At 33.8% G+C, this 23343-nt stretch overlaps 2 protein-coding genes and 1 long non-coding RNA gene across 3 annotated transcripts in view; 1 reads left to right on the forward strand and 2 right to left on the reverse strand.

Annotated features, from left to right (window-relative positions):
• The window catches only part of LOC140748472 (uncharacterized), a 47558-nt gene extending 30409 nt beyond the window's left edge, over positions 1 to 17149 (reverse strand). Inside the window, exon 1 of the long non-coding RNA XR_012102954.1 lies at positions 16802 to 17149. This is a non-coding gene — a long non-coding RNA (uncharacterized LOC140748472). The remainder of the gene's footprint in view (positions 1 to 16801) is intronic.
• Positions 1591 to 8960, forward strand: LOC140748481 (uncharacterized). Its single transcript, XM_073081294.1, has 4 exons — positions 1591 to 3257; positions 4995 to 5689; positions 6159 to 6581; positions 7277 to 8960. The coding sequence occupies exons 1-4, from the start codon at positions 1674 to 1676 to the stop codon at positions 8136 to 8138; spliced, it is 3564 nt and encodes a 1187-aa protein (XP_072937395.1). The 5' UTR covers positions 1591 to 1673; the 3' UTR covers positions 8139 to 8960.
• A 1408-nt stretch (positions 17150 to 18557) lies between the features above and the next one.
• Positions 18558 to 22058, reverse strand: LOC140748555 (uncharacterized). The gene is made up of 4 exons (XM_073081368.1): positions 21812 to 22058; positions 20118 to 20264; positions 19553 to 19660; positions 18558 to 18763 (listed from the first exon to the last, which is right to left on the reverse strand). Exons 1-4 carry the CDS (start codon positions 22056 to 22058, stop codon positions 18603 to 18605), a joined length of 663 nt encoding a protein of 220 aa, XP_072937469.1. The 3' UTR covers positions 18558 to 18602.
• Between the last annotated feature and the right edge of the window lie 1285 nt (positions 22059 to 23343).

Here is a 23343-nt window from a genome sequence, read left to right on the forward strand (position 1 = left end):
CCTTAAACTCGTAAGTCATAAATTAGTGGGTTTTTAATTGAACAAATATATTTTAGGCGTGTCCACTTATAACATATTTACTAAGAAAAACCTGAACTGTTTTCCTAAAAAAAAATTAAATATGACTGATGTATAAATAATGTAAGTAATATCTGTCACTCATGTATTAGATACGCTTTTACAAAATTGCTTATCCAAAATTCTAAATTTAAAATTTGATGATCGATCCTGGATGCAGGCAACTCTTCCGGTTAGGTTTGGTGGCATAGGTGTCCGCACCACGGAAAGTTTGGCGCTTCCGGCTTTCTTGGCCTCTTGTCATAGTACGATCGCCCTCATCTCCGATATATTAAACTCTAATTTGGATGATGTTCGGGTGACGTACATGCCAGAGGCTGAGGAGGCCTGGAGTGGTTGCTTTCCGGCTGAGGATATATCTATGTCAGATAAAACCAAGCAATCCGTTTGGGACACACCAGCTCTTAAATCTGTTTTTGCCTGTCTTCTGGAACGATGTTCTGACAACTCTGATAGGGCCCGTTTATTAGCTGTTGCCCAAAGTGAATCAGGACATTGGCTACACGCGCTCCCTTCCAACAATATTGGCACCGTGCTGGATCCTATAACGTTGCGCATTTCTATAGGTCTCCGGCTCGGTGCCAAGATTTGCGAGTCTCATTTTTGTCCGTGTGGGCAGGAGGTGGACACGTTGGGTCGACATGGCTTGTCCTGTATCAGGAGTGCCGGCAGGCTATATCGTCACGGGACTCTGAACAGTTTGATTCGTCGGGCTCTTGCTACCGTCTCTATACCAGCGACTTTAGAACCCCCAGGTCTTTTTAGAGACGATGGCAAGAGACCTGATGGAATCACTCTAGTTCCATGGAGTCTCGGACGACCCTTGATATGGGACGCAACATGCGTTGATACTTTAGCCCCCTCTCACCTAGCTTATACTTCAGTGAAAGCGGGGGCCGCAGCCGACCATGCCCAGGCTATCAAGCGTCGTAAATATAGTAATTTATTAGACAGTTACTTATTTGCGGCGCTTGCTATAGAGACAATGGGTCCATGGTCATCTGACATGAAAAAATTCATGTCAGATATGTCGACCAAACTTGTCACTGCTTCCGGTGACCAAAGAGCTGGCGGCTATTTTGCACAAAGATTGAGTCTTGCCGTGCAGCAAGGAAACGCCGCCAGCGTTTTGGGAACCATGCGTCACACGGCAATTTTAGATGGCTTATTTTATTTATAGTTTTCTTGTATATTTTGTAAATAAGTCCTTTTTTTAGTTTATTGTTTATTTTATTACGTACAATTTCATATATATAGTAACTATAATTGTAAATAAATTATCTTGTAGAAAGATGTGAATAAATTGTAATAGTAAATATATATATAAATATAAAAAAAAAATAATGTAAGTTGCTTTATATAATCGTATAAGTTTTAAACCCATGGAATCACGTGGATCAAAAAAATGATTCGAGTAATTCGATTCTTTCGAATTCTTAAAACTTAACACTGGCAACATGCCAATTGACATTAACATTTTCATCATAAAATATGACAACTGACATTTGACAATTGACAATAAGTAAGCGATGTATTGATGTTACTGAAATATTTTGCATTTTTAGTATTATGAATAAATAAAACTGATCTTCAATATGAGTGATCCGGAAACGGCCCACTGCCGTCTTTGCGCTTATTCGAAGCCTTACAACAAACTTATAAACCTTCAGACGGATGAAGAAAAGAGGCATAAGCTTTTAGAAAAATTATCACGCCTTCACATAGAGGTACCAAATATAGATTCTAATGAAGATCTTTTGCCTAAAACAGTTTGTTTCACGTGTATCGAGGCTTTGGACAACGCTTTCAATTTTGTATTACATGTAGAAACCGCTCAAGGCGAGCTAAATGAAATAATATCCCAAAATGTTAAGCAAGAGACCGAAATTGAGTCATTCGAGACTTTTGAAGACACGTACGACGATACAACAGTAAAGATAGAGGATTTGGTTACTAATAACGAATCTGATCAAAGTAAAAATGAGTTAAATAACAATGTTTGCAAAAAACATAAGAAAAACAGTGCCGAGTCGACAAAAAATATAGTGCCAGATGAAAAACCGACATGGAAGGACTATAATTGGACATGTGCGTACTGTGAGACAATTTTTCCAACCGTTGACGAGTTGATAAACCATTCCATGGAAATCCACGGTTGTTGTAATGCTTACAAATGTGCAGATTGCAACTTGAGAAAGTTAAAACTCGATAATTTTATTGTCCATGTCAAACGACATAGGCAGTACTTGAAGCGGTCGTGCTTTAAGTGCCATATGGTATTCCCACGAACCTACGACTCAATTGTACATAAGACAACACACTTGAACTCCGAGTACAAATGCCCAGGATGCAATAGTACCTACCCGAGTCTTGCTGAGTTAACGGAACACTCGGAGACATATAACAAGGATAAGAAGTCACGAGGTGTACCTGCTGTGGAGATAGATGACGACCATACATGTGTGTTTTGTAAGAAAACCTTCAAATACAAGGGAAGCTTGACCACCCACCTCCTCACACACACAGATAGAAAACGTAACCACATCTGTGATAAGTGCGGCAAGAGTTTTCTCAGTAAAAATAATCTAGATGGACATATGATGTTGCATGATGACTCGAGACCTCACCAATGTGAAATATGCAAGCTGGCCTTCCGTACGCGTTATGGTTTACGCACTCACATTGGCGTTCACGATGGAGCCAAACCGTACACTTGCGATCAGTGTGGACGTTGCTTCAGGCTCAAAAAACAGTTAGAATCCCACACGATCATCCACACAGACTCGTTACCGTATGTCTGCAACATTTGCCAGAAATCCTTCCGATTCAAGACAATCTTAAATCAACATTTACGACAACACACCGGTGTCAAGCCGTATTCCTGCCAAATATGCCAAAGAGACTTCACAAACTGGCCGAATTATAATAAACATATGAAGAGACGACACAGTATGGATATGGCGAAGAAAAAACACACACCAGAGGGTCTCTTCCCTGTGAATCCAACGACTGGTGAAATAATCATCGAGCCGCAGAGTAATAAGACTCTAGAGTGGAAGAAGAAGGTCCTCGATGCTCCCAATAGGCCTGGCAGGCCTAGAGTTAGTGCAAAAAAAACTAGTAATATTACCCTTACATTGTTAAGTAATGGTAAAGTTAAAAGTCAAGATGGAAGATATTAAAATAATAGTACCAAGAAGATATATAAAAGCCTATTTTTAGTTTAATTTAATAAAAATATAAGGATCTGCTTGTATTCAAAGTTACATATTTAAAAAATCGCGATATTGTGATTTAGAATAAGTGTTACGCCATCTATGTCGAGTCGTTGGAGGTCTATGGAGTTATATGTCAATTCCTTGTTTCTATATAATATAGTTTTTACCTACTTTATAAATAATTTTTAATTTATTAAGATGGTTGTTATTCTTCTAACAAATTTAATTTTAAAGTAGTAATATTAATTTTGTTTGTTTGGTCATCTGAGTGCAATGGTCGCCAGTGTAGTTAAACAAATTTTTGAAAGATAAATATTATATTATAGTATATCATCATCATCATCATCAACCCATTAACATCCCACTGCTGGGCACGGGTCTCCTCTCATAATGAGAAGGATTAGGCCATAGTCCACCGCGCACCTTTGAGATATTTTTTTTTTTATAAATCAGGTATGCTTATGTATTATGTATTATAGTATATACTTATGTATATTTTATAATTTTATTCTGAACTTGAATAGTTGGCAAGGAGACCAATGTATTATTTGTTGTAACAATTATGGCGTATCAAAGCCGTCTATTTTCATTACATTAAATTTGAATAATAATAATAGTAATTAAAAAATTGTATTGAAGAATAAATATTTTGGTTCTACTTTTCTCCTTCATTTTATTTTACTTTAATGAGTTTTATAACACTCATTCTGGTTGGTACTTGTTTTAATAATATAAATTTTTATTACCCTTCATACCCCATAATGTGTGATTGAGAAACACTATTTGTATTTCGCGCTTTATTGAAGTAACCTATACATAGGTTACTATACTCTTTGAGCTATACATTTTAAAGTTCATTATTTCCAATTATTATGCAATTGTTTTTTTTTTAAAGCTTCAATAAATGTACGAACTTTTACTCCACAGTATTGTGTAAACCATTTTTTTTACTTAAATATTTATTATTAACAGTAGGAATAATCTAATTGGCATTATAGAGGTATTTAACTTTGAAACGATGAAAAAGAAAAGTGACATTGACAAATATATGTTTATTAGAGTTGCGCAAAATGTATCACTAAAGTGAAAAGAGTGATATATATCTTTTGAACTCAGTGATATATATCACTCTTTTAGCTCAATAGCTCACTTTAGCTCAGTAGCTCTGTAAAGATACGCGACATTTTATATCAGTATATCAGAGAATCAGATCAAAATGTTTTGACAACATTTTTGATTCCTATAATTAATACAAAACTGGCAAGAAATTATATATGAATTATCACAGCCAACGCTGTTTGTATATCCCGGTTTCCATGTTCTTAGCAATAAAATATTTTAATTTAGTGTTTAATACGTAACCGTAACTGTTATATATCTCAATCAACGCATTTGACTCGAATCAGGCTCACTACTCACTCTCAGTCAGTCGCTCATTTGACTCATCGCTCACTCGCGAGCTAGTATAACACTGTTGAGTTGAAGAAGATCTTATATCCGGAATCGTTTGAATCTATGAACTAAACCATGTGATGCGGATATAAAGATATAATTCAAATCCGTCGGAGTTGATGAGTGATTAGCTCTTTGGTGAAGATATATATCTTTTATATCACTCACTCGCGAGCTACACAATTCTAATGTTTATTTGAGTTTGTCATTTACCAAACGCAATCAGCTGTGAAATATATTATTTAAAATAATAATGCCTTAAAAATAAAAATGAGCCAATTATTTTACTGTAGATTTTGCGCACAACAAAAACCTCTAAACGAGCTTATAGACTTCACGACAAATACTGAAACACGAGAAGTTATATTAGAAAAAATGACAAGTTGTAATATTTCGTGTGTAGATTTTTCAAATAAAAACCTATCTGAAACCGTCTGTGCTTCGTGTTTGAGTACTTTAGACGTATTAAGCGAGTTTGTAAACAAAGTTAAGTCATCACAAGTGATTTTAAGTGACTTATCTAAGATTTATAAGTCAGAATATGATATGATTTCTATGCCTGATTATGGAGACAATTACTGTGAATTTGATGATGAAAATACCTCGCAGAAGGAAGAAAACCTTGCTTCTAACTTGAAACTGGATGTAGAAGTGTCTGTAGAGTCAGTTGAAAGCAATTTTTGCGGGAATTCTGTCGATTTTAATAGTACAATACTAGAATCAATTGCCAATGTTGAAATTGTTAAAAATATATCTTGGAGTTCATACCCATGGTCATGTGCGCACTGTAACATGAGCTTAGACTCCATGGCAGCTGTAAGACACCATTCTAGAAAGATACATGGTGTCTGCAATGGTTTTCAATGTGCTGATTGCGGTTCAGTCCAAACTGAGTTTAAGAGTTTTGTTGACCATGTTTTAGAACATAGAGATGGGTTGAAGTAAGTATTTTTGGGCATAGTTGAAACTCCTAACTCTCAGTCAGGTTTCTGAGGTTCAAATTCCAGGCATGCACCTCTGATTTTGAAGAAGAAGTTGTAGTTGTCAACCCATTACTGTCCCACTGCTGGACATCAATCTCCTATCAGAGCGAGCAGGGTTTAATTGTCCACTGCACAGGTTGTGTGCGAATTAAGTAAATATTAATTATAACTTGCTATTATAGTGAAGGAAAACATCTTGATGAATTCTGTATGTTTGAGAATTCTTTCTCCAACTTCTATTCCTTCTCCACTTGGCAAATATGGTGGATGAAAGCTTAAATCCACTCTGATCTCACTCTGACAGGAGATCCGTGCCCAGCAGTGGGTCAGTAATGGGTTAATGCTTCATGTGTGATTTATGAGTGTAGAAAATGTTATATTTGTTGGTGTCTGACTTCTATTAAATTTAACATAAATTCTTTTCCAGACATTTCTGTGAACACTGCAATATAAAACTAGAAAGCTCAGAAAACACACACAAACACAGCAACACATGTAGCAACTGTGGAGAAATATTCTCTGATGAAGAACATCTGAATAAGCACATCAAGAAATACCAAAACAAGACAAATGTAACGGAAAAAATATCAAAAAAGAAAATGACAGCATTAAAAGAGTTACTGTCGTACGGTGTGGAGATTTTTGACTCAAAATGTTTTGAGACCTGGAGGGATTATCCCTGGGTCTGTAGGTACTGTAATACCAAGTTTCCGGATCAAAATGTTCTAAGGAATCATGTGAAGGAGGTCCATGGGAAGTGTTTTGGGTTTAAGTGTGTTGATTGCGCGAAGAGTTGTGAAAGCTTTGAAGGTTTTGTTGAGCATGTCAGAGGTCATAGGCCTAATTTGATGTGAGTATAGATTTTATCAATACAGATATTATAAAAAATCAAATTTATTTATAATTGATGGTGCTGTTGGTAGCCACCTATTGGTAAGAGACTACCTCCACAAGTCAACTCCAAATAGGATTTAAGTCCTCTTCAATTTGGTAACAGACATGTGTTTGAAGTATTTCAGAACACTTGAACATTAGAAGGTGGTAGAACCCTTTGTGGTTCGACTCCGGCGGCACCACCGCCACACCCATTTCTGCCTAATAACAGCAGTGTTAGGCGCTGCTGTGTTCCGGTTTGAAGGGTGTGGTAAGGGAGACAGACTTTTCCAAGGCGTTCCAGTTTAATCCTCAGGGATAGCGGCGCATCTGTGGCTGACCTCAGGTAGGAATATCTAATCCTATCTGGGGTTGATTACAGATGTCCATGGGCGGCAGTAGCCACTTACCATCAGGTGGATTGCATGCTCGTCTGCTACTCTTATATTATATAAAAAAAAAAAAATATGTTAGTGTCTTAGTTTTACCACACCCTTCAATAATAGTCCTAACAGTGGTGTTATAAGGCTTTCTATCTATTGCTTGGTTGGTACTAAGGTTGCCACCCATATTATAATATATGGTATTGTGTAATTCAGCTAGTCCATAAAATTGTTTTAAATCTCGCACGTACCTGTATATCTCACATCATTTATTTTTATTCCTTTTCAGGTATTACTGCCAGTATTGTAACTGCAGACTAGAAGACACACAAACAGACATAATCCACATAAGCGACCACTTAGCCAACGACCCTCTCTGTCCCACCTGTGGACATATTTTCAAAGACGAAACCGATCTCCAAAAACATGTATCAGTATATAACCCACCCAAATTAAAACGACCTTTTAGACGAAGAGAGAGGCCAATAACTGTGGACGATTTGACATGTAACATTTGTCAAAAAGTCTCGAAGAGTGTAACCATTTTACGAGCACATAAAAAGCTGCATACGGACAGACGGAGAGATTACACTTGTGATAGATGTGGCATGGCGTTCTTTACTAAAGGAGCGTTGTCAAACCACAAGATAATCCATGAGAAACCCGACCCACAAATATGTTTGATTTGTAAGAAAAGTTTCTTAACTTTAACGAGATTACGGAAGCATTTGAAAACTCATAATGGGATTAAGCCGTTCCAATGTCCTGAATGTCAACGGTCTTTTAGACTCAAAGAACAGTTGAAAGGACATCTCATAACTCACACAGATTTACTACCATACCAATGCCAGTACTGTGAAAAGGCGTTTAAACACAAAAACGTTTTAAAAATACATGAAAATCAACACACAGGGGCTAGACCGTATTCCTGTCTTATCTGTAAGATGGATTTTGCAAACTGGTCCAATTGTAATAAGCATATGAAGAGAAAACATGGTTCAACGTTAGCTAAGAACAAAATGACGTCACAAGGGAAGCTGCCGATAAATCCTAAGACGGGTAAACCGAGGCCGCTAAGAGATTTTGATGCAGTCAAAGAATGGGCGGAGCAGATTTTGGAGACGAGTAAGAGAGGAAAGAAAAGTGGTTGAGTTTTACAAATTATGATTTGATTTTGGTATAACTGGGTGTAAACAGTTAGAACTCGAAAACAAATTGTAGTGTAGCTTGAAGGAAGCAGTATAGTATTTTGTGATTGAAAATTTGAGGGTCCGAGGTTCAATCCTAGAACCCCTGATTTTTTAAAGTTTTGTGTATATTAAAAATTAATTAACACCTGCTTAAACGGTGAAGGAAAACATCGTACAACCTGCATACCCGAGAGACTTAAAAAATGTTCTCAAAGGTATGTGAAGTCTACCAATACGCACTTGGACAGCGCGGTGGACTATGGCCTAATCCTTCTCATTCTGAGGGGACTCGAGCTCAGCAATGGGACAGCAATGGACTGACGTAGCTTGAAGTATGTTGTAAAAATTGCATACTGCATGCAAATATGCATCATTGACTGAATGATATTTTCATAAGAATTTTGAAAAAAATGTATATAAAATACTGTTACATAAATTTAATTAACTTTAAAAATTCATTATTTGTAGAGTTTTGAAGAGATAAACATATGGAATAAAGAGTGGGAGAACCTGTCCAATTTCGAAAAGATATAAAAAAAAATTGATGATTAATTATTATTATCAGGAACTATTTATTTAACATTAAAAATAAAATTTATAGGAGAAATATATTTCTTTTGCTCTCTGTTATTTTTTATCTTGTTTTAGTCTAGTGTTAAGTTTTATTTGAGTTTAATTAAATGCATAATCATTTTCGTTACATAAATTTATTAAGTTTTAATTTATTTTATATTTTATTAGAATTCAAACAGAATTACATTAAACAAAAAAATAATTCTTTAATTTTTGTTTTTTATTTTTCCTTTACGAAATGGAAGCAGTAAAAAATGCACTTGGTATAAGGTGACCACTGCCGTCCATAATCTAATGAATCCCTGTATAGTCCGCGCCAAACTTCTAGTCCGCTCTGAACATTGAAGGTGGTAGAACCCTTTGTGGTTCGACTCCGGCGGCACCACTGCCACACCTATTTCTACCTAATAACAGCAGTGTTAGGCGCTGCTGTGTTCCGGTTTGAAGGGTGTGGTAAGGGAGACAGACTTTTCCGAGGCGTTCCAGCTTAGTCCTCAGGGGTAGCAGCGCATTTGTGGCTGACCTCAGGTAGGAATATCTAATCCTATCTGGGGTTGATTACAGATGTCCATGGGCCGCAGTAGCCACTTACCATCAGGTGGACTGCATGCTCGTCTGCTACTCCTATTATATATATATAAAAAAATATATATAGAAATCACAACAGAAATTGTCAGTGGAACGAAGACAGCGCGCTGTCCACTCTCGCCCGCAGAGACATAGCCCTGTTAGTGTGCTCTTACTGTTGCTACGGAATATATGCTTGTAGTTGTGTTCGACCGCATTGGCTCACTGACTACACCTGCGCGCAACAAATTCAGAGCGGATTAGAAATTTAGCGCGGACTATACCTAATATGTTGCTACCCCTGAGGACTAAGTAGACACGTTTCGTATACCACACCCTTCAAGCCACAACATAGCGTTTAACACCACTGTTATATGCCATATAGGCAGAAATAGGATTGGCGGTGCGGTGCCGGAGTCGAACCACAAAAGGTTCGAACTAGATTCTGAGAAGAGATCCGTGCCCAGCATTGGGACAGTAATTGCTGGAGGAAGAATAAAGAAAAACACAATTTTAAGACATTTATTTATTATACAGAATACATAAGACATTTATAAGCTAATTTAACAACAGATTTTACGAAAACGAGAAAGATCATACATAAACAATTAACTTTTTTTATCACAGATAAATTAAATATCAATCAACCATATAAAAATACATAGAGCTGAATATAGTACCTCCTCCCTTTTGAAGTGTGTAAAGAAATATTTATAAAAAATATTACACCAAATCATTTTTTATGTATTTGAGTTACAAGGTATGTATGGTAATGAAAAAAAATTTAATCGTGTATCTTACTTATAGAACTAAGGATAAAGTACATACAATATATTATAACCATGACTGTATTATTATATATACTATAATATTTTTAATTTTAATATTGATTAAGTGTTGTCTGCTACTCCCCAAGAGATGGCGTTACTAGTACCATTAATGTCAAAAGATAAAATAAAAACAACATTGGAAATGGTTCCAGATTTGGTAAAAGTCATGAAGATTTTCATGGAAGAGCATTTTCCTAATAATATACACCAACAAGGGAGAACTAAGACAAACATTTTATGTTTTCCATGACCAGAATTTTTGCATTTCTAAATAGTATAATAAATTATAATATTAGGAGAATAATAGCGATATAAAGTGCCTAAGATCATATTTCTATCATGCACCTAAATAATACTACAGAATCTAAGATAATAACTCCGTTGCAGCCAATCATAGTTTTTAGAATATACACATTTTACTTCCTTTTATACAACTAGGTAGATTGCTAAAACACGCACATTTGATATATTTTACACAGGAAATCTCACACCAATTTGTCTAAATACAAAATATGGTAACTATAATACTATATAGTTATATAACTCTTGAAAAATAAGTAAATTAGTTGTAGAAATGATGTTATAATGGATAATAATCATATTATCCTCGTATTGCGAAATTAATTATACTTACGATACGACGTTGTATCGTGACACGTGTCGTGGTATTGGGTCGTGTTACGATGCATCGAAAAAAAAACGATAACACGACATCGGATCGTGGTATGATCCACGATCAATATCGTGTTGTTTTTTCTGAAGAAAGAAATGTATGAAGACGGTATTTTCTGCATTTCTGTGACTTCTGAAAATCTTCTTAATATCGACAATAAGAGAACTCGTCCAGGGCCGAATCTTTTGATGACCTATGATAATACAATTTCCTTTCAAATTTCATAGCATAGTATTGATAACGTTGTGCCATGCCGTCGAACACACATCACGTCACGTTTACGTTACACAATGTTGTAAATTGTAATGTAGTATAGTCCGCGCCAAACTTCTAGTCCGCTCTGAAGTTGTTGCGCACAGGTTTAGTTAGCATATACTCAATAACGTAAGGGCACACTAACACAGCAGTTTGGCCCGGACTCTACCTACGCGACTCAATGTGATGTCGTGTCATAAATGAATATAATATAATCTTAAATATAACAATCTAATAATAAAAAGATATGGAAAAATTTAAATATATAAGATACTTTATATTTATATATATATTAATATGTAACAATATGGTTTTATTTTATTTACATTATATATAATTAGATTTGATATGCTATCGATAATAAAAGGTTTTAGTGAGAATCAGTAAAGTAGGAAGTAATTTTAAATAGTAGTTGAAATAGGTATATATTTATAAACAGAAATTGATGCAGATTTTAAGGAATATTTTGTTAAATATTTTATTAAATAAATTTAATAAATATAATATTTTTTCAATTATTTGACATGAATAAATAAATTGTATGTTTATTTATATATTTTATATTATATATGTATACTAAATATGTTGTGCGTTTTTTTCATTTACGTACATAAAGCGCGCATTATTTTTTTCTTATTTCTACTTAAATTATATACAAATTGTAGTATTTAGTTTGTCATTAAAATAACTATTTTGTATAAACTTTTTTGTTTATAAATAAATCAAGATATTTTTATTAAAACGAATTGATTCATAATTTATAAGGTACTTAGATTTCGCTGTTTTTTTTTCTAAAGCGATAAGTATTATTCTACAACCCGAAGTAGGTATTCTCTACTTCGGGTTGATTAGATCTTCATAGATGTCAATTTAATACGGTACTATGACTCAAATCTTCCTAAGTCTATGTAATTTCGCTTGTGACCTTGCATATCACGGGACATACAAGAAAAAAAGCAAAATTTTGATATTCCTGCTCGATTCCCTTGTGAACAATGAAGAACACAAGTATAGCATCTCACAGGGGCTATTAGGAGTTTATCCTAAGTGCTCACACTAAGACATTTACACAAACACTCAGACATATAACATATAATCATTTGGTTAATTATTACATTGATTATATTATGATTACAGAAATGAAAATTACTAACCAAAATTAATCATCATTACAGAAATATTAATTACAAAAAAAAAAAAAATGTTACACAAATGAAAAATAATCTTTGGTGACCGACGTTGAAACCTAAGGCCTCTATCTCTCAGACCATTATGATTAGTCTATCACATGAGTCCTCTGATCCTATTTTTTTAACACAAAAGACACGCGTGGTTTGCAGTTCATCTGATGGTAAGTAGAACTACACTAGTAGAATAATTATAATCAATCCCAGATAGGATTGAAAACCTTCTTTAAGTTGGCTACAGGTGCATTGTTACACTGGAGGACTAAGTTGGTATGTCTTAGGATCGCTTAACACTGCTGTTAAAACTGTAATTATATAATAATAAGGACAATTACCAGTAACAACTGCTCTCAGACTGAAGACAGGGTAGCATGGAAGCAGCTCGTCAGATCATCCACAGAGGTTTACCAGAGTACAAGACAAGTACGACCTTCAGAAATGAAGAGAACGACGAAGAAGAAGAGAAGAAGTACAATTAATATGACACGTTGCTAATAATGAATAATTACTTAGCAAATATATTACAACATTACATACATAAAATACGTTATAAATATTTTAAATAACGCCTTGAAATAAATAACAAGCTAATATCAATAAATATTAAAAGCATATTTTATATTACAACACTAGTTTCATTATTAATTATATATTCTAAATAATATTTCGATTATTCTATAGATATAAGACTAATAATGTTACAATATTTATTTTATTCTTATGTTATATTAAATATTAAATTTATTTTACAACTTAATATTAATGGAAGACATATGTGATATTGTTTGTTGTGATCATTCTTGGTTGACCTACCACTAATTATAACTATTAATATTATTCTTATAATATAGGAGTAGCAGACGAGCATGCAGTCCGACTAATGGTAAGTCTCTACATTACATCTAAGATCGGCCACAGATGCGCCGCTACCCATGAGAATTAAGCTGGAATGCCTCAGAAAAGTTTGTCTCCCTTACCACACCCTTCAAACCGGAACACAGCAGCGCTTAACACTGCTGTTTTAGGCAGATATAGGTGTGGCGGTGGTGCCGACGGAGTCGAACCACAGAGGGTTCTACCACCTTCAAAACTTAACTACTTATATACCTACTTACTAATTATTATGAGCAAAATAATAAAATAGCAGCTATTTTACGTTATATATTTTATACCTGTTCGTGATCTCTGTTATGATCAGTGGCCATAAATATTTTTCGAAATATCAAAATAATTCCAGGAATTTTGAAACTACGAGTACAAGGCAGCATTTGCAAAAACATTAATCTTGACCATCTGCTTTTCGTATGTGTCATTCAAAACGCGGTCTAAAATAGATTAATGTCTTTGTTGACTGTCGGCGCCGAGGTTTATGTATTAGTAACATTCATAGAACCAATTACTCAATAATTAAAACAATCGTAACAGTCTTTTGACTGGCATAGTGAAATATAGAAAAACCGACAATTTTAATAGCTGTATTGATAAATTTTGTTGTATGAAATGTCATTTTTTTAAGTACTAGAAGTGTAGGCTGTCGCAAATATGTGTTGATAAATGTCTACTGTTGCCCATAGATATCCGTAGCTGTCCTAAATAGAATATTTAGGACAGGATGTCCTATTCGGTCCTATTTTCTTTTATTAGAAGTAATACGTTGCTACTATTGGGTATTAAAGAATCTGTCGTGTTAGTATCTCTAACTTACACTTTTTCCATCAGAACATATCAGCATTAAAATATACGTATAATAAAATAATTATAGATATTAGATACGCCAAAAAATATTAGTTAAAATAATATTCATTTAATTATTTATAGCATGCTATTTTATTGAAAAGAACGCTATATTATATAACGCCCGTTAATCACATTCAGTCTGTCCAATTTTTGCGTATAAAAGATCGAAATTTATCAATTTCTATGATAAAGTAATTGTCAAATGTCGATCTTTGGTAGGAAGCAATGCATAGATTGAATATTAATTAAGGGCGCATTACGTATCAGATGATTTTAATGAACATTTATTAGCTACTGTATCATAAAAACAGGGCATGATAGAAAAATAGTACTAATTTAATCTTATCTAGTAATAGATAAGTAAACAGGAAGAATTTTAAAGGGTACTTATTTTTTGTTTAATTTGTATTTGTTCATATTAGAATATTTGAAAAAGATTATACATATTATGCCATATTTATACGGAAGATATAGCTATGTTTTTAGTAAACATTTTGTTTAAGTTTACATATTATTAAATTGTACATATTTACACATACATTACAATGTATTGTATGGAATAGTAATGCATAGTTATTTAAAAAAAATTACAAGTTATATTTACAATTAAATACACTATAAAGGTTAAGAATATAATATAAAAATATAAAATAATATTAATATTAAAAATAATAATAAAAGATAATATTAAAAGAGAAAGATAGGCACAATAAAGATAAAAAGATAGAGATAGATAGCTCACATTTTCTTTTTGATATACATTTTTATCTTTTTATTACTTTGTATTATTAAAGAAGCCATGATAGCCTAATGGTTTAGAAACTCGGCCTCTCAAACGAGGGGTCTGAGGTTCAAATCCTAGGCACGCACCTCTGATTTATCAAAGTTATGTGCGTATTAGAAATTAACTATCACTTGTTTAAAACGATGAAGGAAAACATCGTGAGGAAACCTGGATACCTCAAAAAATTATATATATAAAAAACTTAAAGGTATGTGAAGTCTACCAGTACGCACTTGTCCAGCGCGGTGGACTATGGCCTAATCCTTCTCATTCGGGGCGAAGAACCGTGCCCAACAGTGGGACAATAATGGGTTGATGACGATTACTTTGTATTAATTTTAAAGATTTTCGTTTATGCCCTGTCTATTCGTACATATCTCTGCATTCATTAATAAAGATGACTCTTACCAGCACAGAGCTTATATAGAATTGATTCAGTCGGTAACAGTTAGTAGAGTGCGTGGGTGGCAATGGTGACACTCCATTTGAAAAGATCAAAAATTGTTAGTTTTTTACTTTCACTCTCGTCCAAATTGATGACCAATATTTAACGACCCATGTACAGTAAATTGAGAGCGTGAAATGCAATAGTTAGTATTTTACTTCATAATTTAAGAAATTAACAAAATTGACCCTTTTTCAAATATAAATGTAGTTTGCCTTTGTTAACAATATTTAAGGCGTCAGATAATAGTGTAATCGATAAAATCTTAGATTTTTGATAATAGTTTTTACCCAACTGTGGGTAATGTTATACAAGCGAAGGTATGTCTCAGATAGACGTGCTGTTAGCGCATGAATTACAAATAGATACAAATAGATTGTTTCCTTGAGTTCCAACCTGAGGTCCAATCTCAATACATTATAGTAGGTTAACTAACACTAACTGTCTTATTGGCCAGTGTTAAGTGTAATAAACGCTGATATACATATTTATATATCACAATATATCAAGTATTAGCTAGATTGCAAAATGTGGCAAATGTTTAGCATCAAGATTAGTTTTCAAATTTAATAATTGCAATTGGTGAAATTTTTAGTGATATTTTTATAAGATTTTTAACTACAAGTAACGGCACTAGTGCACATTTAATAAACCTGCTTTATATTTTTATAATATAGGAGTAGCAGATGAGCATGCAGTCCACCTGATGGTAACTGGCTCCTGCCGCCCATGGACATCTGTAATCGACTCCAGATAGGGTTACATATTCCTAACTGAGGTCGGCCACAGATGCCGCTACCTCTGAGGACTAAGCTGGAACGCCTCTGAAGTGTGTCGTATCCGTGTGCATAATAAGCTGTAAATAAGTGTACCGTCAACCACCCATCCGAATGTTATTACCACTGACGCAAAAACATCGTAGTCCGTGAGTGTCAAGTGGAAAGGTGAAAAACATTTTTTTTCTCAAATGGAATGCCACAAAGGAGTTTTAAAAATGAATGTAAGTAGTTTTTTTTTAATATTAATTATTTGGCATAGATTAGTAAAGATTACTCACTCCTAACAAGAAAATGTTACCAGTTTTGAGAATTGAAATAGTTGCGTAAAAAAGTTTTGCCACATCTCCGTGCTAAAATGTCCCTAAAATATTTAAATAATTATTTATTTATTATGTAAATTACGCAGTATTCGTTATTTATTCGTAAATTTTCTCTAAAAATGTTTTTATTTGTTAAGAATTCAAAAAAATAACTTACTAATAAGCCGTTTGTGGCTTCATTCAATTCCAAGGCGGCGAAGTATCTTTACTAATCTATGTTATTTGGTTATTAATTATTTTTGGTGTTATTTTAGTGTTGTGTAATATATGTTTTTAACGTTAACTATTAATGAAAGTTAAGCGATGGAAGTAGATTTGACATTTTTTGTTTTATTTCATCGATGTTTTTATCGACAATTTTTAAATATTTTACAATAGGAATCAGTAGGCGAAAAAAGTTCCGCCACCTTGAGGCGTTAGCCAAATTGGATTAAGTATGACGTCATTAGGCTAACCAGGTGTTGTCATCTTAACCCATAGATTAGTAAAGATACTTCGCCGCCTTGAAATTGAATGAAGCCACAAACGGCTTATTAGTAAGTTCTTTTTTTGAATTCTTGACAAATAAAAACATTTTTAGAGAAAATTTACGAATAAATAACTAATATTGCGTAATTTACACAATAAATAAATAATTATTTCAAATTTTTAGGGACATTTTAGCACGGAGACGTGGCAAAACTTTTTTACGCAATTATTTCAGTTTTCAAAACTGGGTACATTTTCTTGTTAGGAGTGAGTAATCTTTACTAATCTATGTCTTAACCAAACTATTATACAATATTTCAGCTCAATCAGTTAAGATTTACTGATTTTCAATACATTCATACAAAATTTTTATCCTCACATACACATGAACTAACAAAATATTTTTTTAAAAGTTTGTAAAAAGATTTCTGCTTCTTAAAATATTTTTCTTAATAATAAACTACATTTATTTACAAGTTTAATTTAGTTTTAAACATCAATTTTGACACTCCACTCCAATTAAAGGTCACTACCACAATCTACTGACAACAATATTTTAAATTGAAAATTTAGGGAGTCGAAATAAACGCGCCATTTTTAAAAATGATTATTTTGGCGGGAAAGAGACAACTGTCAGTTCCTCTCAAACCCAAAATAATCAAAATTAACGGCTATTAATTGACTGGTAGGTGTAAAGGAAAAAATAAAATAAAAAATAAATGAAAATAAATTTTAATGGTTCAAATAAAGAATACAGAACAAAAAATAAATCCTACATTACATATTTGTCTATGGTTTACGAAGATATTGTCTTTTGCACAGATCTTTTAATATTTACATATCCTTACGCTACAGATTATATATTGGTTAAATATTTTACACTAAAACTAAGCCATGCACTTACCTATTTTAGATGAACTAAAACAGATTTAAATCCTTAGATATTGTCCAAAATTTCTTATTTATTCATGTAATTTGATATTACTGTGCTTATCGTTCATTTTTAATGACCTAAATATAGTACTTAGATAATAGTTTCAATCTGTTTTAGTTACCCAAACCTTACTCAATATATAAATATGTAAAATTTTAGTTCATAAATTATTATAAGTGATATATTATTTACTTACCTTAAATGAAGCGAATAAGTCAACGAATTCTGGTCATGTTTTTCAAATGTAAGATTTAAAAGATGACAATAAAAGAAAAAGAAATTTTATCTTTTGTATTGAAGTATACGGTAAAAACGCCATTTTTTGGGGTGCAGATTTTTCTTGAATGTTAATAATTAATATTTTTCATGAATGCTCCAAAGTTTTCATCTTTCTACTTTAAGTACTCGTAGTCATTCATTGGATCTTTTGAGGTCTACTAAAGAATAATTTAAGAATTTTTGAATATTTTTGTTCTTTTGGTCTTCTGCCTAAAAACTACATTTCATGCTTATTTTCAATCTTAGTTTCTTTTGGTTTGAAAGAAGATAATTGTTGGTTAAATTACATGTTTAAAGTTTGAAAGAACTTAAAAACTTATTTCTTGTTTAGTCTACCGATCTTTATCTTAAAAGCCATTTGTTGTAGTTGAAGAAAAGCTAATATACTCTATGACGTTAATATATCCTCAGTTGTAGTTAAACTTAATTGAAGATAAGAATTATATTTTTTTTAGTCTTAGAAGAGAAGATATATTTCATTTTAACTCCCCTGGAGTTTCAAGAAAATTAAAATTAAGAAAGTTCTTAAGAACGCAAATAGCAGGTCTACTCGGTCTTTCGGTCTACTGGTGTTTGGTCTACTGGTCTTTTGGACTACTGGAAAGGCGCTCTGTCGCAGTTGCAAGCGGCTCCACCATGACCCTGACGGCATTGGACGTTGCACCAAGATACCCAGCCTTCCGAGGTGTTGACCACTCTGAGGCTTGCTACCTGGACTGGCACTGATAACCCAGGCTCCTTGCAAGGTGGGCAACCTGTTAGGAATAAGTGGGTTAAAAGACAAGAAGTTTGACATGTAGATTGTAGAGTATTTAAGGATGTTATAAATCATTTATTTATTTATTTATTTACTCTTTATTGACCATGTTAAAAACAGAGTGGTACTAAAGGCGGACTTAATGCTAAATAGCATTTTCTCCCAGTTAACCTTAGGGATGTGCAGAAAAATTGAACAAGATACATAAATTTTGCTCGCCCAATGTGGTAGAGTAGAACATAAGGTACTCGTTATAAATTTGAGATCCTTGTAAAATACTATATTCTAGCAAATAAATTATTTGATTTGATAAGATATAAGTGGTCTCAATAGAAATTGTAAACGAAAATAGTTTTTCCATTTGTTCTTCACTCGGTTTTTTGAAAAGCTGTTTTATGCTTATGAATTACATTATTTATTGAACTTTATATTTCTTATAACAAGAGGAAAAGGCAGGGAGGGGGAATCGAAGACCAACATGATTCGTTTTTGTCCAGATTATTATTGAGTGACTGAGCGAGCTCAAATCAAATGAAAATATTTTGATTGATTCCAAATCTCCAAATTGTGTAATTGACTAACAAGAAGTTCAAAACAATATTGATTTTCTCATATATTTTGACATGGCAAAATATTTTAAGTGTTCATACATTTTTTTTTGAGTTACTAGTTTAATGCTTTTGAGCGATTATTTTCCTCAAAAATATCATTTACTCATTGTTTGATTTAAAAAGGGATCTATTTGGTCTTTCGGATTCTCTGTCCTAAAATAGGTTATCCAACCTACCTCCAAGCACAAATCCATCGTTGGAGCAGAACGCAGCACACACTTCCTCCCAGTTCACAGTCAGCTCATCCTTAGAAGCATCTACTGGACAGTTGCAGAGTGGATTACCTGGTCAAAATAAGGATAAAATTGTATAAACTATGTTTTTTTTTTCCTTTTTTTTATAATATTTGAGTAGCAGATTACAGTCCACCTGTTGGCAAGTGGCTACTGCCGTCCATGGACATCTGTAATCAACCCCAGATACGATTAGATATTCCTAGCTGAGGTCGGCCACAAGTGCGTCGCTACCCCTGAGGACTAAAACTGGAACGCCTCGGATAAGTATGTCTCCCTTACCAAACCTTTCAAACCAGAACACAGTAGCGCTTAACACTGCTGTTATTAGGCGGAAATAGGTGTGGCACCACCGTCACCGCCGGCGCAGTTGAACCACAAAAGGTTCTATCACCTTCAACTATTCTATTTGCTTCTATTGTTCTTAGTCTTCAAAATCCTTAGTCCAAATATCCTTAGACGATAAGTCAGCAGATATACCTTTAGTTTCTGACCCCTTGGTACTTACCCAGCCGGTTCTTGCAGAGGGTAGGGCAAACGTGGGTCCTCGGTTCTCCGTACTGCATCGTGGTCTGGTTGTCACTGCGCAGAGCTGATGCTAAGCCCACTGGTATCATGTCTGTACAGGTGATTCCACAGCTCTCTCCGCCAAGACCTGGTGAACGGGAGGAACTTAAAGCTTCGGTCATGCTATAGGTGTATATTGAAGATGTTATAAACATGATATTTCGTTTTTTTTTTTATAATATAAGAGTAGCAGACGAGCATGCAGTCACCTGATGGTAAGTGGCTACTGCTGCCCATGGACATCTGTAATCAACCCCAGATAGGATTAGATATTCCTATTGGAGGTCGGCCACACATGCGCCGCTACCCCTGAGGACTAAGCTGGAACGCCTCGGAAAAGTATGTCTCCCTTACCACACCCTGCAAACTGGAACACAGCAGCGCCTAACACTGCTATTATTAGATAGAAATAGGAGTGGCGGTGGTGCCACCGGAGTCGAACCACAAAGGGTTCTGCCACCTTCAAATCAGACGTATCAGGTTCTAGATACGGATAAAGATCTTTAAAAAAAAACAGTTTCGAATACGATTACCGATACGGAATTATTTCGGATTTTTCCGATTGTTTCGGATAATTTCGGATATGAGATTTTTATAGAATCGTTAGTAAGAAAATACAAATTCGTAATGATTTGATTTTATTTGTAAAGTAATTGAACAGCGTCGGCTTACTCGATACCACCTTTAAATTTGTAAAAAATCCAGTGCCTAGACAAAGGAATTCAACAGGAAGATATCTAACCTAAGTATACAAAAAAAAAAACTGTTTCTAAAATGAACTCCATATTATTTTTTCGTTTACTTTCTACTTCAAAAATGTCTTAAAACGTAGGTATTTTTGTTTTCTAATATTCAAATTTAACATTCATCAAATTAAAACATTTAATTTGATTCACAGAAGATATTTTTACACAATTATTTTTGAATTATAATAATCATTAAGTAGTACCAAATTTATATTAATGGCCCCATAATACAATGTGTTAAATTGTGTTAGGCGGCCAACATTTGCACAAAAAACTGTATTCTATATTATATCCCAAAAATCTCTCGAGAAAAATCTCAAACAGACCATTAAATAAACGCTACATAAAAATAGCGTTTTAAAAACAAATGATTATTGAACGATAACATTAAAGGTTTTGAAATAGTTACATATTATTATGATCTATTACACATAGTCTAGAAATAAAAGACATGAAAAAATACATTCAACAAAAAACATCCCATTACACATTATTAAAACAATAAGCACACACGAAATCAATGTAAGATTCCCATTATTAAAGTTATTTTTAGAATACCTACTTGTAATATAGTGGGTAAATATTACATCTAAGTTCAAATTTACCACAGAAGACAAAGAACGGGATTCAAATCCAAGATGATAAATCACTTTGAAATACTTAAACTAACATTAAAAAAAATATTTATGACATATTTTACTTTAAAAAATCAGACAAATATGTTTATTTTTCTACACTAACGTATTTACAATAATAATCAACTAAGAAGCTTAGAAAAACGAAAAAAAATGACAACGAACTTACCATCTTTTTCACAAACACGAAAAAAACGAACAAACGACACCAAAAACAACAAACAAAGAACACAAAGAAAACAATAGAATCATGCCTGCGTGGCAGAGGTCCGCACAGAGCTCCGTCGACGCCGGCACTGACGGGACCCTCGTCTCCTTCCTAAACTGAGTCAGATATATCCTATTCAGCTGCCCCTGTTCATACTTCAACTGCAACACAACCTCAGGTTTCGTCCTCAACATCCCCATTGGCTGCCCATTGACGTCACTCTCCCCTGATTGGTCGCCGCTACAGGGTGAGATCGCGATCAGGACCACGCCTAAAAGGGTGAAAGCCGCCATCTGTAAAAGGTTTTCAGGTTTTTGCGCACTTCGATAAACATTATTAAAATCTTTGTTCTTGCTTTAATTGGACTGTTTTTGTTGGATTAAAATGAGAGGACTCAAAAACAGAGATTGAATAGAAGCTTTTTTGAGAAAGAAGAAATGATTTAGATAATCATTATGATTATACACTACAGTGTGTAAGTTTGAACAAAGGAAATATTCCAGCTATTTTTAAGTCATGCTCATAAGTGATCATACGTAAAATAAAGAAAGAAAAGTCACTATAAAATATCGTAAAATATTCAAACTAAGTATATTTTCAAACTAGATATTTGTTTTTAACAAGATTCACTTTTTTATACCATATGATCATAAATATTTTTACTTGGTTTTGGGAGCACTTAGTATTTATCAATTTAATGGATAATTCCGACAAAAATAATTATCATATCTTATTAGATATTTTACGATGAGGAACAAATACTGAAGACCCTCCTGAAATTATTCCCTTATTTTGCCACCCTGTAGGTATACTTATAATAATTATTTCAAAATTTTCAACATACGTTTCTCTGGTTTAAGATAAGAGTTCCGTGACAGACAGACAGACAGACAGACAGACAAATACCGGAGATTTCAGTGAAAACCTTTCCAACTGGACTCGTGGCAGTCCTTCACGGTTCTGATTGCACGGACGTTCTTGCCACGAACGTGCAAGATGTGGAATAAACTTCCTCCTGAGGTATTCCCGGAGCGCTATGACGTGGGGCTCTTCAAAAAGGTGCAAAAAGAGCTCTCATACAAAGCCTGTGATGCATTGACGACTCCTCTGGTGTTGCAAATGTCCATAGGCAACGTTGACTATTTTCCATCAAGTAGCACGTCTGCTTCATCGTTAGGCTCAAATATATAAAAGTTTAGTATTAGATTTCTTTTTACTCTTTGGGTAGGGAACCCTAAAAACTTGTAATATCATAACTATACATACCTACCTAAGTGTAAAATAATATGTTCTACCACCCTCAACCCAGATCACAGACAGCTGACAACACAATATTTCAATATGAGATATGGAATTTTCGAAACTTGGTTTACAAAGGTCGTAAACTTTGCGATATGACAAAGTTTTCGAAAACGGATCTTAGTTTTACAAGTGAAATAAATTTTACATAACTCCTCGTAAAATTACTTAACTTACATGTCGCTTTGTTGCGCAATTTCATGATAATTTTCGAAATTGCCAAAACGATTATTGAAATTTTGAGTGCATTGTTGGTTCTATCTTTTCAAGCCGATAGAT

This window comes from Epargyreus clarus, unplaced genomic scaffold, assembly GCF_041222505.1.
Source record: "Epargyreus clarus isolate Ecla_fem2 unplaced genomic scaffold, WU_Ecla_fem_2.2 ptg000016l, whole genome shotgun sequence".
Classification (NCBI taxonomy): Eukaryota; Metazoa; Arthropoda; class Insecta; order Lepidoptera; family Hesperiidae; genus Epargyreus; species Epargyreus clarus.

Bases quoted from the DNA above. Each gene is read 5' to 3' on its own strand.
- LOC140748481 (XM_073081294.1), top strand. From the start codon at position 1,674: ATGAGTGATCCGGAAACGGCCCACTGCCGTCTTTGCGCTTATTCGAAG. The intron at 3,258-4,994 runs TAAAATAATAGT...TATATTATTTAA, and splicing joins AAAGTCAAGATGGAAGATAT to AATAATAATGCCTTAAAAAT. The intron at 6,582-7,276 runs GTGAGTATAGAT...ATTCCTTTTCAG, and splicing joins GGTCATAGGCCTAATTTGAT to GTATTACTGCCAGTATTGTA.
- LOC140748555 (XM_073081368.1), bottom strand. From the start codon at position 22,058: ATGGCGGCTTTCACCCTTTTAGGCGTGGTCCTGATCGCGATCTCACCC. The intron at 19,661-20,117 runs GTAAGTACCAAG...TATTTTGACCAG, and splicing joins CCTCTGCAAGAACCGGCTGG to GTAATCCACTCTGCAACTGT. The intron at 18,764-19,552 runs GTAGGTTGGATA...TATTCCTAACAG, and splicing joins CGATGGATTTGTGCTTGGAG to GTTGCCCACCTTGCAAGGAG.